The sequence below is a fragment of the Anolis sagrei genome, chromosome 6 (assembly GCF_037176765.1).
Source record: "Anolis sagrei isolate rAnoSag1 chromosome 6, rAnoSag1.mat, whole genome shotgun sequence".
NCBI lineage: Eukaryota > Metazoa > Chordata > Lepidosauria > Squamata > Dactyloidae > Anolis > Anolis sagrei.
Window position 1 is genome coordinate 46,581,795 of NC_090026.1, and position 18,516 is coordinate 46,600,310.

At 40.9% G+C, this 18,516-nt stretch overlaps 1 protein-coding gene across 1 annotated transcript in view; it reads left to right on the forward strand.

Annotated features, from left to right (window-relative positions):
• Nucleotides 1-18,516, forward strand: part of MYO1D (myosin ID) — a 280,311-nt gene that overhangs the window by 141,071 nt on the left and 120,724 nt on the right. Inside the window, exons 18-19 of the mRNA XM_060781183.2 lie at nucleotides 1,532-1,676; nucleotides 3,205-3,309. Coding sequence (XP_060637166.2) covers nucleotides 1,532-1,676; nucleotides 3,205-3,309 — 250 coding nt within the window. The remainder of the gene's footprint in view (nucleotides 1-1,531; nucleotides 1,677-3,204; nucleotides 3,310-18,516) is intronic.

The following is an 18,516-nucleotide window of genomic DNA, read 5'->3' on the forward strand; positions in this document are numbered from 1 at the left end:
AAAAGAGTGAAAGCCTGGCTCTTCGAGCAAGCTTTTGGAACCTCATTGTAACCACATAAAATCAGCATTGTGAACGAATATGGAACGGCTTAACGATGTAAATGGACATGGATTTAAACCTGGAAGTCATTGATCTTTATAATTTTAAATATATTAAAGTTTTTATATGAATTTTATTATGTGATTTAACCTGTTTTAAACGATGTATTTATGTGTGTTCACCATCTAATTGTTGCCAGTCTGTACGCCGCCCTGAATCAACTTTGGGCTGAAAAGGGCAGGATAAAAGTGTGGTAAACAAAGAAACAAATAACACATTAGATTCTGAAAATGCTAATGTATATTGCATTAGAAAAGTGTACAGGCTCCATTTCATTATGTGGAAGTCAAGAGGACAAAGCTTGCCTGATTTCTAGTCATGTAATCTCATAGTAATATGATTGGTGTATGTCTTCCGATTTTAATGGAATTTCACATATGAAAATTCTAGTTACTATCTGACAGAATACTTACTTAGGCGATCCCTCGTTGGACGAGTAGGATAGTCTTCCATGATCAGTATTCTTGTGAATCCGTAGATGGCTTTGGAGCCCTATTCTTGACCTACATCTTCTCCCACAGTGAGGGCATTGGTTTCCAGGTGGAAGGCTGTCTCGGTCGGGGTTGGCTTGTAAATCCGCCTTCCTCCTGGCACGTTTCTCTCTTTCACCCTCCATTCGTGCCTCTTCAAATTCTGCAGCATTGCAGGTCACAGCTGACCTCCAGCTGGAGCGCGAAAGGGCCAGGGCTTCCCAGTTCTCAGTGTCTATGCCAGAGTTTTTAAGGTTGGCTTTGAGCCCATCTTTAAATCTCTTTTCCTGCCCACCAACATTCTGTTTTCCGTTCTTGAGTTCAGAGTAGAGCAACTGCTTTGAGAGAGGGTGGTCGGGCATCCGGACAATGCGGCCGGTCCAGTGGAGTTGATGGTGGAGGACCATCGCTTCAGTGCTGGTGGTCTTTGCTTCTTCCAGCATACTGACATTTGTCCGCTTGTCTTCCCAAGAGATTTGCAGGATTTTCTGGAGGCAGCGCTGATGGAATTGTTCCAGGAGTTGCATGTGACGTCTGTAGAGAGTCCATGTCTTGCAGGCGTATAGCAGGGTTGGGAGGATAACAGCTTTATAGACAAGCACCTTGGTATCCCTACGGATGTCCTGGTCCTCAAATACTCTCTACTTCATTCGGAAAAATGCTGCACTTGCAGAGCTCAGGCGGTGTTGTATTTCGGTGTCGATGTTGACTTTGGTGGAGAGGTAGCTGCCAAGGTAGCGGAAATGATCAACATTTTCTAATGTTACACCATTAAGCTGTATCTCTAGCATTGGAGAGGGGTTGGCTGGTGACTGTTGGAACAGCACTTTGGTTTTCTCGATGTTCAATGACAGGCCGAGCTTCTCATATGCTTCTGACAGAATAACAGTGTGTTCTCAGTTCCCCATTCCAGTTTCCCTCTAGGCTGTTGTCTAATTGCTTCTTGTGTTTTTTTTCTGAGGTGGAAAGCAAATGAACTCATCAAGAGTATCCCACCCAAGGATCTACCTCAAATCAGGGCAAAGGTAGCCGCAGTGGAACTGCTTAAGGGGCACCGAGTTGATATTGGACTCCAAAGACCCTGGCAGGGCAACTACCTTGCATCGGTAAGTGAAAGAAGTCATATTGTAAATACAGTAATTATTTACAAAGGTGACTTTGTGTGGGCATTAGGTTTTTGCATCATTTTGCATGAGGAATGAATGTCATATATGCTTTTTTAATTGCTGTTATTATCTATCATCAAGTCAACTTCAACTTATGAATGAGAGACCTTCTAGTCACCCTGTTCTCAACAACCGTGCACAGATCTTGCAGAATATGGCTTCCTTGGTTGAGTACATCCACCTGTAGTGTAGTATTTGTTTTTATAACGTACTAGCTCTCCCCTGCCATGCATTGCTGTGGCCCAGTCTGGAATTTGGAAAATAAAGTAATGAGAAGGTGTTGGTTTCTAATATATGTTATTCCTTTATGCTTGTGGGTAAACAGTATTTCTTGCTGTTTCTTTGTCAGTGTTGATGTGGAGGTTGTCTGGTTTGCCTACTCTGGAACATGCAACACATAATTGTCCTTCTTTAAAGGTCCCTTTCAAATCTATGATACTATATTTGTGTGTGTGAATCATATAAATCTATCAATATCTATGGCTGGATGGCTCTTTGTCAGGAGGGCTTTGATTGCTTTTTCTTGCCCTGGAGAAGGGAGTTGGACTCAATGGCCTTAAGTATTTTCTGTTGGTAATGGGGATTCTGTGTGGGAAGTTTGCCCCAATTCTATCGTTGGTGTGGTTCAGAGTACTCTTTGATTGTAAGTGAACTATAAATCCCAGTAACTCCCAAATATCAGGGTCTATTTTCCCCACACCCCATCTGTGTTCATATTTGGGCATATGGAATACTCATGCCAAGTTTGGTCCAGATCCATCATTGTTTGAGTCTCTGGATGTAGGTGAACTACAACTCCCAAATTCAAGGTCAATGCCCACCAAACTAGTGTTCTAGTGTTTTCTGTTTGTCATTGGAGCTTTGTGTGCCAAGATTGGTTCAATTCCATCATTGGTGGAGTTCAGAATGCTCTTTGATTGTAGGTGAACTATAAATGCTAGCAACTACAACTCCCAAATGACAAAATCAATTTTTGAGTGATGGTCACTCCTTGGGTTAGTAAGTGTCTTGTGCCCAAATTTGGTGTCAATTTGGTGTCAATTTATCCAGTGGTTTTTGAGTTATGTTCATCCCACAAACGAACATTACAATTTATTTATATAGATAACAAAATAAACTTTTATGTATTACTTACTTGTGTTTCCATTTTTGGAGCTTCAGAAACTATTATCCGGCCTTTCAGTTTGCCACCTTGGTTGGAAGTTTATGGAACTCTTTGTCTAGCTCTGGGTCTAGTATATTCTAGTATATTCTGCCCTTCCCATTTCTATTTAATTTTTTTCATTTCTATTTAAGAAACGCCATTTTAAAAAGCAAGACCAGGTTGGCCTGTAATATGAAGGGCAGCAACTTAAGTCAAATGTTTATTTGGGACTCTTTCAGCTGTCAAACCTTGAATAGTAAAGTTGCTGTGGCTCTTAATTTAACAATGAAGACAAATTGCTCAACTCCCTGTTTGTTCTTTTAGACTCCAGAAAACCCTCAGGCTGCGAGCTCATTTGTCCCCGTTACCTTTGAGTTGCAACGAAAGGACAAGTTTATGAATGTTCTTTTCTCATCTCACGTTCGCAAGGTAAGCAAAGAAAACAACTGTTGAAAGATGAGAAAAAATTCCAGCAAGTGAAGCAATAGTGATATGAAGGGAGAGGAGGACCAGGCTTTGAAGGGGAAGGAGGGAATATACAGCTGAAACTCAAGAAAAAGAAAATTTAGATGAAAAGTAAAATATGCAATATGCTCCAAAGAGAAAAGAACTGAGGAAAAGTTGGCAAAATGGATAAGGACCTGCACTCAAACTTGTACATGAATAAAACACAGCTTAAATTGGGAATTGGAAATTTGCATCTATTTTAATTCAGTCTTTGTAACACTTCGGAGACTGCTGCTTTAAGCAAGTGAGGTTGATAATGCAGTGTACTTTACCTTGAAAAATAAAGAGCAGATCTGTTCTGTAACCTTTTTTCTCACAGGTCCTTCTCTAGTTCCATGTCTTTTAGTTATTATTATTTGAAACACAACAAGATGAGTCCACAGCAGACACTCTGCTGGCTGATGTATTGGATCACACGTTGGAGACTTCCCAAGTGTCTATGACTGTGTGATGTATCAGCGAATAATGCTTCCAGATCCCAGTAAGGTGGCCTTCTGCACCTGCAGAAGTTTAAATAGACCTTTGGCCATTTCTAGGTGGTTTTTTTTTTTGAGAAGTGGATGGGTGGTGGTGATGCATGTTGGAGCATGTGGTGGGCTCCTATATCAGAAACTGGAGTTTCTCCATCCCTGCCCAAGAGAATCATTTTCTCATTTTGAAAGTGCTATTAGATCTATTGTTGAAGGCTTTCATGGCCAGAATCACTGGGTTTTTGTAGGTTTTTCAGGGTTTTTTTTTTGTTGTGTCAGGAAGTGACTTGAGAAACTGCAAGTCGCTTCTGGTGTGAGAGAATTGGCCGTCTGCAAGGACGTTGGCCAGGGAATGCTCGGATATTTTTATGTTTTACCATCCTTGTGGGAGGCTTCTCTCATGTCCCCGCATGTGGAGCCAGAGCTGACAGAGGGAGCTCATCCACACTCTCCCGGGATTCGAACCTGCAACATGTTGGTCTTCAGTCCTGCCGGCACAGGGGCTTAACCCACTGTGCCACCGGGGGCTCCAGGTGAGGTCACAACTTCTGAGGATGCCTGCCATAGATGCAGGCAAAATGTCAGGAGAGAATGCTTCTAGAACCTTGGGAAGTCTGATCTGGCCACAGTGGTCCACGCTCTCGTTACATCCCGAATAGATTACTGCAACGCACTCCATGTGGGGTTGCCTTTGAAGACTGTTCGGAAACTTCAATTAGTCCAGCGGGCGGCAGCTAGATTACTCACCGGAGCATCATACAGGGAGCATACCACCCCTCTGTTATGTCAGCTCCACTGGCTGCCGATCCAATTCCGAGCACAATTCAAAGTGCTGGTTTTGACCTACCAAACCCTATACAGTTCCGACCCAGCGTATCTGTCTGAACGCATCTCCTTCTACGTCCCACCTCGGAGTTTAAGATCTTCTGTGTAGGCACTGCTCTCGGCCCCACCTCTATCACAAGTGAGATTGGTGGGGATGAGGAGCAGGGCCTTCTCGGTGGTGGCTCCTCACCTGTGGAACTCACTCCCCGGGAAAATTAGGTCATCGACATCCCTCCTCTCCTTTAGAAGGAAATTAAAAACATGGATTTGGGACCAGGCCTTCGGGTAATCTGGCGGATAGATAAGGCACAAGCGATGACTAGAATTGATGGATTGGACAATGTGGAATTTGAATTTACAGATTCTGCGCTGATAAACGTTGAGCACTAGATTGTTTTTAGGGATTGTGATGTATAATAGATTGTTTTAATTGTTTTAATTACTGTTTATATGTTTTATTTTTTACCTTGTTGTGCCGGCATCGAATTGTGCCTTTTTGTAAGCCGCCCTGAGTCCCCCCACGGGGGTTGAGAAAGGCGGGGTAGAAGTGCGAGAAATAATAAATAATAGAACATGGCCATACAGCCTGAAAAACCTACAACAACCCGCTATTAGATCTGTCCTTGTAGAAGAATACTAGCATAGTTTCATTTGGGATGCTGCCCTACTTTATACCTTCAGTAGTTTTTTCTTCATTTTGTCTCCCATTTGTTCTGCATAGGTTTTTTTTTTCCAGTCCCCATTATTCTCTTTGCCCATTTCACTCTAATATATTCTTCTTCCTTTGCTGAACTCACTCCTTCTTTCTTGTCATCGATCCCAAAGTCATTCCCTAATTGCCATAGCTGCTTTTTTTCATGGGGAGAGTGTAGGTTGCATTGTCCATTAAGTAATTCCATTGAATCCTTGATTCAACTTCATCAGGTTTTGCCCTTGCCCTTTACATTTGCCCTCTTCTTGTAAGCAAGAGCCACTTCATGCTTTGAAAATATATAAAGAGTAAATAGCCATCATGCTTTCCTGAAACACACGGTGGACACTGGACATGCAATTGATTCCAGTGCATGTTTTGCTTGTTTGTTTGATTGTTTATGACATTTATATGCTGCCATTCTCACCCCGAAGGGGACTCAGAGTGGTTTACAAATTATATTTGCATTCTGTTGCATTTCTCAGGGATCAATCTCTGTTCTGGGCACTTGATACCTTTTGGGAAATGTTACTCTGGTGTTTTTATGACAAGTAGAATTGTTTCCTAAAGTATAAAACAGTTTTGAGACAATGGGAATGTCATTCCTGTTTTGTTTTGAATAGCACACCCATATATATGGCCTTAAGTAGAAATTTAGTAAAAAAGTATATTCCAGGTCAGGGGAATGGTGAAATAAAAGTTAAGCTACACCATTCATTCCAAGTGGCAAAGGAGTGTGGAGAAATAATTCCCTGAAATGTGATATCAGAGTCTTTGTTCCTACAGCCCTTAGGCAGAACTGGTTGGGACTTTCCCTTGGTGTTGATAGTGCTGGATGTTCTTGTGCTCATAGAGCCTGAGCTTGGCATGTGTGAAACACCAGTCGCTTCGGGCAAAAGCAAAATAAATCTTGGACAATAATACCAGTAAAAATCTTGAGCAAAATCCTCTAAGAAAACATTGAATCAGATTTGATAGTGCTAGGAAAGAACAGGAGGTTCTGTACAAGGCAGGGGTCCTCAACCCTTTTAAGCCATTCACTGAGTATCGTTTGAGGGGGGAAATGAACAAATTCCTATGCACGCTGCACATATTTTATTTGCACTGCAAAAAAATGAATAAAAGAAAAATGCAATATTTAAAGTGAAGAACAATTTTAACCAACACAAACTCACCAGTATTTCAGTGGGAAGTATGAGCCTGCTTTTGACTGATGAGATAGTCAAGTTTATCCGTTTGTTGTTGTTGTTGTTGTTGTTGTTGTTGTTGTTGTTGTGTGCCTTCAGGTTATTTCACACAGGGTGAACCTAAGTTTAAAGTTTAGGGTAGATGGTGGGATAAATGACTTTTGGAGGACCCCTGGTATAAAGTCTCTAGTCCCACGTACAGTTTGACCCCAGTTTACCTGTCTGAATGTATTCTCCCTTATGTACCATCAAGATAGCTAAGATCTTCTGGAGGGGCCCTGCTCTCGGTCCCAGCACTTTCGCAGTCGCGTCTGGTGGGAACGAGAGACAGGGCCTTCTCTGTGGTGGCCCCCAGCTATGGAACTCCTCCCGAATGAAATTAGATCTCCCCCCTCTCTCCTGACCTTTAGGAAGCTAGTGAAATCATGGCTATGGAACGAGGCATTCGCAGAATGATGGCTGAGATCAGCAATTGACCAAAGTTATTGACCACAAGATGCAGATTGAGTTGGACATGATTTTATCTTGGCAAATTGGCTTATATGTATTTTATCCTATATTTATTTTTAATTCATCCTCCTATGAACCAGCTAGGACGTTAAGATCGTCTGGGGAGGCCCTGCTCTCGATCCCGCTGCATCACAAGTATGTTTGGCAGAGACGAGAGACAGGGCCTTCTCAGTGGTGGCCCCTCGCCTGTGTAATGACCTTCCTACAGAAATTAGATTGCCCCCCTCCCTGTTAGCATTTCGGAGGAAAGTGGAGACCTGGTTGTTCGAGCAGGCATTTGAATAGGCAGTGTAATGAATATAGGAGTATGGAACAATTGGATGACGAGACTGGATCTTGATTTTTAACTATGAGACGATATGAGATGTTATATGATGTTTAATTTATTGTTATAATGCTATTGTTTTAATTGTTTTTAACTGTTTTATGATGTTTTAAGCATTGAATTTTGCTATTGTGAACCACTCTGAGTCGCCCAAGGGCTGAGAAGAGCGGTATACAAATATAGTAAATAAATAAAATAAATATGTGTTTGGCTTAGATTGTTTTGATATTTTAGATTGTACTGTTAGCATTGAATCCTTGCTGTTAGCCAGTCTGAGTCCCTCTACAGAGGTAGAGAAAATCGGGATATAAAAGTTTTAAATAATTTTGTGCCTCAATTTTGTGTCTGCTAGATGTTATGGACTGCAGCTTCCATCAGCTCCAGACATCACACCCAATGATTATGGAAGGGGTGTTGTGTGGTTTTCGGGCTGCGTGGCCGTGTTCTGGCAGCATTTTTTCCTGACGTTTCAACTGCATCTGTGGCTGGCACCTTCAAAGGAAACGTCCCGCCTCGGAGTTTAAGATCTTCTGAGGGGACCCTGCTCTCGGCCCCACCTCTATCACAAGTGAGGTTGGTGGGGACGAGGAGCAGGGCCTTCTCAGTGGTGGCCCCTCACCTGTGGAATTCGCTCCCCGGGGAAATTAGGTCATCATCATCCCTCCTCTCATTTAGAAGGAAATTAAAAACATGGATCTGGGACCAGGCCTTTGGGTAATCTGGCAGATAGACAAAGAACTAGTGACGACAACTGATGGACTTGACTATGTGGAACTGAATTATGAACTCTGAGTTGGCAAACACTGCGCATTAGATTAGTTTTATAGATTTTGATGATGTGATGTTTTCAATGTGTGATATAATGGACTGTTTTAATTGTTTTAATTACTGTTTACATATGTTTATTTTTACCTTGCTGTGTGCCAGCATCGAATTGTGCCTTTTGTAGGCCGCCCTGAGTCCCCCCTCAGGGGTTGAGAAGGGCGGGGTAGAAGTGCAAGAAATAATAAATAAATAAATAAATAAATGATTGAGACCCTATTTGTATACATGAATTACCTCCTGAACTATCAGCTTTGTGTGTCTAAATTTATCATATTTGTACAAATGGCTATTTTGCCCTATGAGCATTTGACTTCTAATCACAGGTTCTTGGGATAATACCCACTTTTTATCCTTTTCCTTGATGATGTCCAGCCCTTTCCACCAGGTTTCTGCAAACCAATTGCCAAAATTTGAAACCTTATTTAGTATGCTCACTAAGAGCTTATATTGCTGAACAAAGGCATGCTCTAGTCTTGCCCTTATGACTGTGAGCTGATAACAAGGCAGGCCTTCTTTGAAAAGAGAGTCTTGCCAACCTGACTGTCCCTTCCAACTCATGCAGCTGCTTTTAACATACTGTATTTCTTAAACCAATCTCTCTGCCCAATTAATAGCCTCCATCCAAGTTTGCTGGCTGGGCAAAGCCACTGTTTGAATGAGATGCTTCTCTCTCTTTAAATAGAAGGCTCATTGTCTTAGGGCCCCAGGGCAGAGGTAGCTGTGGAAGGAGTAATGCCAGAGAGCCAAAATAGTATTAACCTGCTCTATATCAAATTGGCAGTCTAATTAAAGTTGAGACAGTAAATGGATGAGGAGTTTTTCAAAGAGAAAGGAGAATGTAGGTAAATTAGCTTCCAGATTCCTAAAAGGATTTTTTTTTAAAAAAAAAACACAACTATTCTTTTATTTCTTGCTGACTGAAGGGAAAGAATGGTGGCAGCGGTGGGTTTGTTGAGAGGCCAGAAGTAAAAGATGAGCAAAGCCAACATTCCTAGTAACTTGACTTATTGGTTGGAGTCAATCAGGGGTCATTTTCTCTGTAAGCACATTGTACAGTTTGTCGGGTTTTTGCTTCTAGAATGGTTGGGCTTGGTTGGCTTTGGTTATTTTTACGATAAGGCAAAATATAAGATTGAAATGAAAAATTGTGACCTAGTAACATGGGATACCTTCAGGCCAAACATTTTCGAAGTCCATCATGTGTTAGCTAGAGCTACTCACTTTGCATAACATGTGTTGGGCAAGGTACTCACTCCAGTGTTGCTCACAGTCTCTCGCTGGGGCAAGGGGTCCTAGAATTTCAATAAAACTCAGCATGAGCATGAACTTCCTTGTTTTCAGTACAAAGGACAGCTCCTTGTGTGCAAGGCAGGATGCTGACATTAACGAGAACAATGCTTTCATGGAGTTCTACATACAGGGTGCAGCAGCATAACTTCCTTTTTTCAAAACTTAATAAAACCCATTGTATGAATCAGAATTTTTTTTATAATGTAGGCGCATACCTAAAGTTTTGTTTTACGTAGTTTTGAAGATCAAATTAGGTAGGTGACATCCCTCATTCTCCATACACTGAGTAAACTGATTTCTGGTGTTTGTCATGACTCTTGCCAGCATAGCAGGCGTTATGTTGGCAATTTCTTCCTGGATGTTGGTCTTCAAAAAACCCCATAGAAAAAAAATCACAAGGGGCCAAATCTGGAGAGCGGGCCAGCCACTCCAAATCCCACCCTAATTGAGATGAGGCGATCTGGGAAGTGTTCCCTCAAAACAGCCATTGATGCTCTTGAAGTGTGTGCAGTTGCACCGTCTTGTTGGAACCAAATGTCCCCTAAGTCCAACCCATCTAGCCGTGGGGAAAAAATCCTGTAACATGTTTACATACCGGTCCAAATTCACTGTCACTGCAACTTCATTTTCCTCAAAGAACCAGGGACCAATAATTCCAGCTGAGGAAATTGCACACCACACTGTGATTTTAGGTGAATGCAAAGGCCTTTGATGCAATTCTTGAGGATTATTGTCATCCCAGTAGCACATGTTTTGTTTGTTGACGGATCCACACAAATGAAAATGGGCTTCATCGCTAAAAAAAAAAACAATAGCGTCCTCAGGAACGACTTTGAGAAGAACCTCACACGCATTCCTCCGAGAATTGAAGTCACATTCAGAATGTTCCTGCACTATCGTCATCTTGTAAGGATGGAAATGAAGATCATCATGAAGAATTCTCCTCACAGAACAATCGGAAAGTCCAAGGGCAGACGCATGTTTGCGCTCAGAACGCCGTGGTGATCGCAACATTGAAGCTTTCACTGCCTCAATGTTCTCAGGTGATCTAATGGGCCAAGGGACTCCAGTTCTTCATCTTGTTGCACTTGCAGTTTGTCTGAATGTAGTGACCCACATCACAATTGATTTCTGGTCCAGGACAGGGGTGAATGGGGCTAAATTAAAGTGATTCAGAAAGGTGCGCTGGGTTGCGATCACAGAACATCTGCTCGAAAAGTAAGCCTCAACGGCAAAAGCACGCTCCTCACTGTTCCAACACATGATGGCGACTGAACTGTGTCAGGACAAAACTTTATACTCCCGCCTCTCAAATGAGACCATTAATGCTCCGCTACGTCTTCAACCAACTGAATGGCATGCATTTTAAATAAGGAAGTTATGCTGCCGCACCCTGTACAACTGGTCATTAGACTCGAACTATTATATTTTGTACTATTGCATTATACTTTATCCAGTTTCAACACAAGCTGAAGTGATAACAGTCCATTTGAGAAGTGAAAAATAAAATAATCACGGAATAAGAGGGTGGTTCAAATTCATAGCATGCTAGACTACTAATGTTGTAGTGAAGGAGGGTGTTTGAAACTGGGGGAAAGATGTGTGTATGTGAATGTGCCATTAAGTCACCTGTCAACTTATGATAACTTAATGAATATATAGGGTTTCATTAAGTAAGAAATACTCAGAGTTGGTTTTACCAGTTTTGTCCTCTAAATGGTAGTGTTTGTTGTTCATTCGTTCAGTCATTTCTGACTCTTTGTGACCTCATGGACTAACCCACGCCAGAGCTCCCTGTCAGCCGTCACCACCCCCAGCTCCTTCAAGGTCAAGCCAGTCACTTCCATGATGCCATCCATCCATCTTGTCCTTGATTGGCCCTCTTCCTTTTTCCTTCCATTTTCCCCAGCATAATTGTCTTCTCTAATCTTTCCTTTCTTCTCATGATGTGGCCAAAGTACTTCATCTTGGCCTCTACTATTCTTCCCTCCAATGAGCAGTCAGGCTTTATTTCTTAAGTATGGGCTGGTTGGATCTTCTCGCAGTCCAAGGCTCTCTCAGCACTTTCCTCCAACACCACAGTTCAAAAGCATCTATCTTCCTTCGCTCAGCCTTCCCTATGGTCCAGCTCTCATATCCGTATGTGACTACGGGGAATACTATTGCTTTGACTATGCGGATCTTTGTTGCCAGTGTGTTGTCTCTACTCTTCACTATTTTATCAAGATTTGTCATTGTCTTCTCCCAAGAAGTAAGCATCTCCTGATTTCCTGGCTCCAGTCTGCATCTGCAGTAATCTTTGCACCTAGAAATATTGAGGAGTGGAGAGATAATATATTTTTGATTATTGAAAGCTCCTATCAGATTTCTCTGGTGACAGTCTTTAGCATGGTGGACGGAACATCTGTCTGTATTTTTTGTAGCACTGGAAATGCCTGTGTTTTTATTTTATTATTTATTTCTTTATTTATGTACGGTATTTAAAACTTTTGTATCTCGATCTTCTCTACCTCCATAGAGGGACTCAGACCAGCTAACAGCAAGTATTCAATGCTCACAAACAAAACCCTTTAAAACATCAAATATAAACAAAATAGGTTAAAATACATATCAGATAAAATGCATATAAAACATTTGCCAGGATAAAAACAACATCCAACTCAGTCTGCACTTCATGTGGTGCTAGAATTCCAGCTTACTTGTGGATAAGTTCTTAGTGATTGTTTTAGACTTTAATTGGTTTGTATATGTGTCCAGAACCTGGAAACATTACTTTTTTGAGTCATAGCACCTAGAATCCCCTAAACAGTATGGCCTTTGGCTAATAGTTGAAAGCTAACAATGCAAAACAAGATAGTAACAGCTACAGTGTTCAAGTACTTCTCATGGAAAATACAATGAAATGGTAGCAGAACTAGGGCTGGGCAACCACGGAAAAATTTGTTTCTAAACTCGATTCGTTTTTTGGGGTTTTTTGCATTTCGATATTTAAAAGAATTCCGAAATTTTTCTTTAAAAAAGTTCGATATATACGAAATTTCGTAAAATTACGAAACAAATACGAAACGAATACGAATCGATTCGTTAATGGCGGACGCGACCGCGCAATACGCTAAAAAACCTCCATATGGGACAGGGGGAACTTTTGACGCTTCCCTTTCCCTCTGTTGTTGACTGTTGGTGTGATATTTATATATTTTTTCACTGATTAAACAAACAACAGCTATAAAACTTGCCCCAGACATGCGGAAATAATAACGAAACGATTTCGAAACGATTTCGAAACAAATACAAAACAAATACGAAGCAATTACGAAACTAATTGAAAAATTCGTTTCGTTTTTAAGATGCTCCTGAATGGTTCAATATCGCTTCGTTATAAAAAAAATCACGAATTTTTAACGAATTACGAAATTACGAAACGAAACCGCCCAGCCCTAAGCAGAACATCTGAAAAGACTGGGAAAAGTTAAAAGATCTCCTGTTGAAAAAATAGCAGGGTTAGTGCTGGATGTGCTTATTAACATGGCAGTGGCCAAAGGCCGGGGGTCACAACCATAGAATCATAGTTGGAAGAGACCACAAGGGCCATCCAGTCCAACCTCCTGCCATGCAGGAACATAGAGTCAAAGCACCCCTGACAGATCATAATTCAGCTTCTGCTTTAAAAGTTCATGCTTCAAGCTAATCCTAATTCAGAAGTCAAAAGGACCTCAAAAAATGATATAATCTATTCCACACAGTGAGGTATTTCGTCCCTTTTCTCTATATAAAGAAGCCAAGTTCAACATTGCAGTTTTGCTCTGCTGAAATTGCTGTCCCTGCCAAGTAGAATGATATCTCTCTGTCAAATAAGTCTTTTCTGCTTGAGACACATTTCACTTCAATCCACCATCCCCTTTTGGGAGATGGTGTTATCAGTCTTCATTTTGAAGGCACGGCTTTTGTATCAATCCCTGACATTAGCTACATACAGTACACATATCTTAATGGCAGTTGACAAGTGTCTAGCATTTCATTTGCCTCTTAGTATGTCTTCCCCTTGACTGCAGTAGCTGAGAAAAGAAAGCTGAATCTTTCCGTGAATATGCTGAAGCTGCAGGAGTGGAGAAAATTAGGTATTGATTATACAAGAGAAGGAAGAAGTGTTAATTGAAGAGAACCAATGCTTACTTTTGCTATTCTGCGTATACCAGTGGCTCTGCTTGCTATAAATTTGCTGTGGATTCTTTTAAATGATACAATATTGCATGTAGAACCTTAAATGCATAAATATGTATCATGTGCTATGTGCTGACCATTCGTACAAGATTAGGACAAGTTACTGATTCCTCTGGTTTTGACTAAATGGTTTGTACCTTACCTATGTGTTACCAATAAAGGAAGTGCTTCCTATAGAATTTGGACTTCTGCTATACTGGAAGATAAAATCCAAAATTAAAAAGGCCTTGTTAAGGATTTATAACTCTTAGAGTTCATCACGAGCTCCATGGACTGATTCAAAGTGGTGGATTATATTGCCCTTATTGCCTTAAATACCTTTAGCAAAATCTGCAGTGGTGGAAATGATACCAATATCTGGTTAAGGATGTTGGTGATAGAAGAATGTCTGTGCAAAAGGTGTCATTTTTTTCTATTGTTGGAGTTCATTTTCATTGGCTTGTCCTATCCCTGGGACTCAGGCCCATAGCCAGGATTTTGATTTTGGGGGGGGGGGGGGCTGAGTCTGAGTGAAAGAGGGTCTACCCTAGCAAACCTTTTCTATCATTACCCCAATACCCCCATGCAAATGGGATATATTGATCATGGTGATCAGATCATGATATGAATAAACATAACAGTTTAAATAATGTACCAGTAAGGCCTTCTCGCAGACCACCATGAGAATTTCAGGGGGGGGGGCTGAAGCCCCTCAAGCACCCCCCCCCCCCCTTGGCTACATGCCTGCTGGGACTACATGCTACTATTAGTTATTTTACTTGCCTACAGGTGATGGAGAATGAGATAGTTGAAGCCACTCATTCAGCATAGTCAGAATCAAGTTTGATCATCTTCTCCCTGCTTTTATGGTGCCTGTTCTTTAAATAACAAATAGTTATAGGTACCTAGCTTTTCTTGTTTCCTCTAGTTTCCCTTTACCCCGTCCTTTCTTGGTCTCTCTTTTATACTGTAAGCAATATAGGTCTTGATTTAACAGTACATCATAGATGTATATTGAAATTCAATATGATTGTCTTCAAAAATGTTACTTATTAGGCCTGGGTAACAACGGAAAAATTTGTTTCTAAAATCGATTCGTTTTTTGGGGTTTTTTGCGTTTCGATATTTAAAAGAATTCCGAAATATTTTTTTTAAAATGTTTGATATTTACGAAATTTCGTAAATGGTAAAAAAATTACAAAACAATAACGAAACAATAACGAAACAATAACGAATCGATTCGTTAATGGCGGACGCGACCGCGCAATACGCTAAAAAACCTACAAATGGGACAGGGGGAACTTCTGAAGCTTCCCTCTCCCTCTGTTGTTGACTGTTGGTGTGATATTATAATTTTTTTTTCACTAATTAAACAAAAAACAACTATAAAACTTGCCCCAGACATGCGGAAATAATAACGAAACGACCTCAAACCAATAACGAAACGAATACATAATGAAATACGAAGCATTTACGAAACGAATTGAAAAATTCGTTTCGTTTTTAAGTTGCTCCAGAATGGTTCGTTATCGCTTCTTTAACAAAAAAATAACGAATTTTTAACGAATTACGAATTAACAAAACGAAACCGCCCAGCCCTATTACTTATTTTATAAATAATATTACTTTAAATAAGGTGTGAGCAACTATCCAAGGTCCAGAGGTCTCTTAGATGGAGACCCTTTCCTTGATTTTCTAAATTATGTTATTTAACTGGATTGTTGTAGGTTTTTCAGGCTATATGGCCATGTTCTAGAACAGGGGTCCTCAAACTTTTTAAGTCCCTCTAACTGTTGGAGGGCCGGACTAAAATTTGAAAAAAAAAACATGAATGAATTCATATGCACACTGTACATATCTTATTTGTAGTGCAAAAACAATACAAAAAAATTAAATGAAGAATTTTAACAAATATAAACTTAGTATTTCTTGGGAAGTGTGGGCTTGCTTTTGTCTGATGAGATAGGATTGTTGTTGTTGTGTGCTTTCAAGTCATTCCAGACTTAGGTTGACCCTGAGCGAGTGCCGGGTAAATGACCTTGGAGGGCCATATCTGGCCCCCGGGCCTTAGTTTGAGGACCCCTGTTCTAGAACAACCCAGTGATTCTGGCCATGAAAGCCTTCAACAATATATGTTATTTAAATTCTTTTTACTTAGATTACTTAGTAAGTAAGTAAGTAAAGTAAGTACTTAGATTACCTCTCAGGCACATATCTACAAGGAATAATTTTGCCATGTTTTGGGGTGTGTGTGTATGCATGTTTGTGTATATTTGTGACTGTTTAAGAGCTAAGAAATATCTTTTTTTAAACAAGAAAAGAGTTTTCTTTGAAAAGAAATAAAAATGAAGGGAAATTGAGTGTCTCAAAAAAGGTCTAGGACATGTGTGTGGCACGTAGACTGTTTTTCCAACCATATTTTGCTGCTTGCCCTTTTTTCAGTCAATGCAATGAGCAATTCCTCCTCCTCCTGTATAGTTCCTTTTTTACAATCTGAAAGATCATGGCTCTTCCACGCCCATCCTCCTCCAAGAGAGTGCTCATTTTGTATTCCAAGCCATCCCTGAATTTCACCTTGCTGGAATCCATAGGGGTCATCTTTTGTTGTTCGTCCTCTTCCTCTCCCTAATATGTGCAGCCATGTGGAAAATATGAAAGAGGGGCTAGTTTAGAAGAGAAATATACAGGAGGTAAACCGTTTTCAAGGCTGGGCTTTGAAATGTAGTGCTTTAATGCCTTTGCCCAGCTGGGTATCTGCCAGCAGCAAGTGAGGATGAAAACCTGATAATGGTATATGGCTCAGCTGGAGAATCAATGGTAGTTTACGGGATTTCAGCAGCATCCACAATTAATCTTACATTCGGGGCAGTTGGCAGGAGTTGCAACAGGTGACTTTTTTTTACTGATGGATTTTTTTTTAATGACAGAAATAGCTTCACTCCCACTTTGGAAACTTTTAGCAAGCAAAGTATTTCATGTTGTTCACAGAGTGGCATGGCATTAATGTATAGGTCATTTAGAATGATTTTCTTCTCCTAACCCAAAATCAAATACACATAAAAATATACATCAAATAGTCGGCTGCTTGTACCTTTACAGTTGCCAATTTAAAATATGAATGTTGCCATTGCAAGTGACGAGTGTTGTTGACATCTTTTACCATTTCAAATAATCTTTAAAAGTACTTTAAAATATACTCACTTGCAAGCTGGATAGATGCAGGGAATGCCGTGGATGTAGCGTACCTGGATTTCAGTAAGGCCTTCGACAAGGTCCCCCATGACCTTCTGGCAAACAAACTAGTCCAATGTGGGCTAGGCAAAACTACGGTGAGGTGGATCAGTAATTGGTTAAATGGACGAACCCAGAGGGTGCTCACCAATGCTTCCTCTTCATCCTGGAAAGAAGTGATGAGCGGAGTGCCGCAGGGTTCCGTCCTGGGTCCGGTCCTGTTCGACATCTTTATTAATGACTTAGATGAAGGGCTAGAAGGCATTATCATCAAGTTTGCAGATGACACCAAATTGGGAGGGATAGCCAATACTCCAGAGGACAGGAGCAGAAGTCAAAACAATCTTGACAGATTAGAGAGATGGGCCAAAACTAACAAAATGAAGTTCAACAGTGACAAATGCAAGATACTCCACTTTGGCAGGAAAAACGAAATGCAAAGATACAAAATGGGGGATGCCTCTCGAGAGAGAGAGCAGTACGTGTGAAAAGGATCTTGGAGTCCTCGTGGACAACAAGGTAAACATGAGCCAACAATGTGATGTGGCAGCAAAAAAAGCCAATGGGATTTTGGCCTGCATCAATAGGAGCATAGTGTCTAGATCTAGGGAAGTAATGCTACCCCTCTATTCTGCTTTGGTTAGGCCACACCTGGAATATTGTGTCCAATTCTGGGCACCACAGTTCAAGAGAGATATTGACAAGCTGGAATGTGTCCAGAGGAGGGCGACTAAAATGATCCAGGGTCTGGAGAACAAGCCCTATGAAGAGCAGCTTAAGGAGCTGGGCATGTTTAGCCTGAAGAAGAGAAGGCTGAGGAGATATGATAGCCATGTATAAATATGTGACAGGAAGCCACAGGGAGGAGGGAGCAAGCTTGTTTACTGCTTCCCTGGAGACTAGGACGCGGAACAATGGCTTCAAACTACAAGAAAGGAGATTCCATCTGAACATGAGCAAGAACTTCCTGACTGTGAGAGCCGTTCAGCAGTGGAACTCTCTGCCCCGAAGTGTGGTGAAGGCTCCTTCTTTGGAAGCTTTTAAACAGAGGCTGGATGGCCATCTGTCAGGGGTGCTTTGATTGCAATATTCCTGCTTCTTGGCAGGGGGTTGGACTGGATGGCCCATGAGGTCTCTTCCAACTCTTTGATTCTATGATTCTATGATTCTACCCTGCTTAGGATTTTATATGTATTATGGTGTTTGATTGTTAGTCTTTAAATATTGAACATCACCTTGGTGTCATTGGTGGAAAGGTAGAATATAAATATTAAGTGAGTAAAAGACATAGCTGAGAGAAAAATCCACATCTCCAAACTCATTCAACTAGGGCTCAGTAGTAGCTCAAGATAGACTAGCTCCATCATCCAGGATAGGATTTGTGGATAACTCATTTTTTTCAGTGTGATTTCTGTGCATAACACAATTGTAATCTGTACAGAGCAGCTTAGTTTTGGTTTAACCCTCCCATGCTGAAAGAATGGTAGGATATAGGGTAACTTTAAATAAAATGATATAAAGCAAGTCCCTCAATCATCCTCATTTGCTCAGTTTTCTGTTGTACACCTCAGCTGC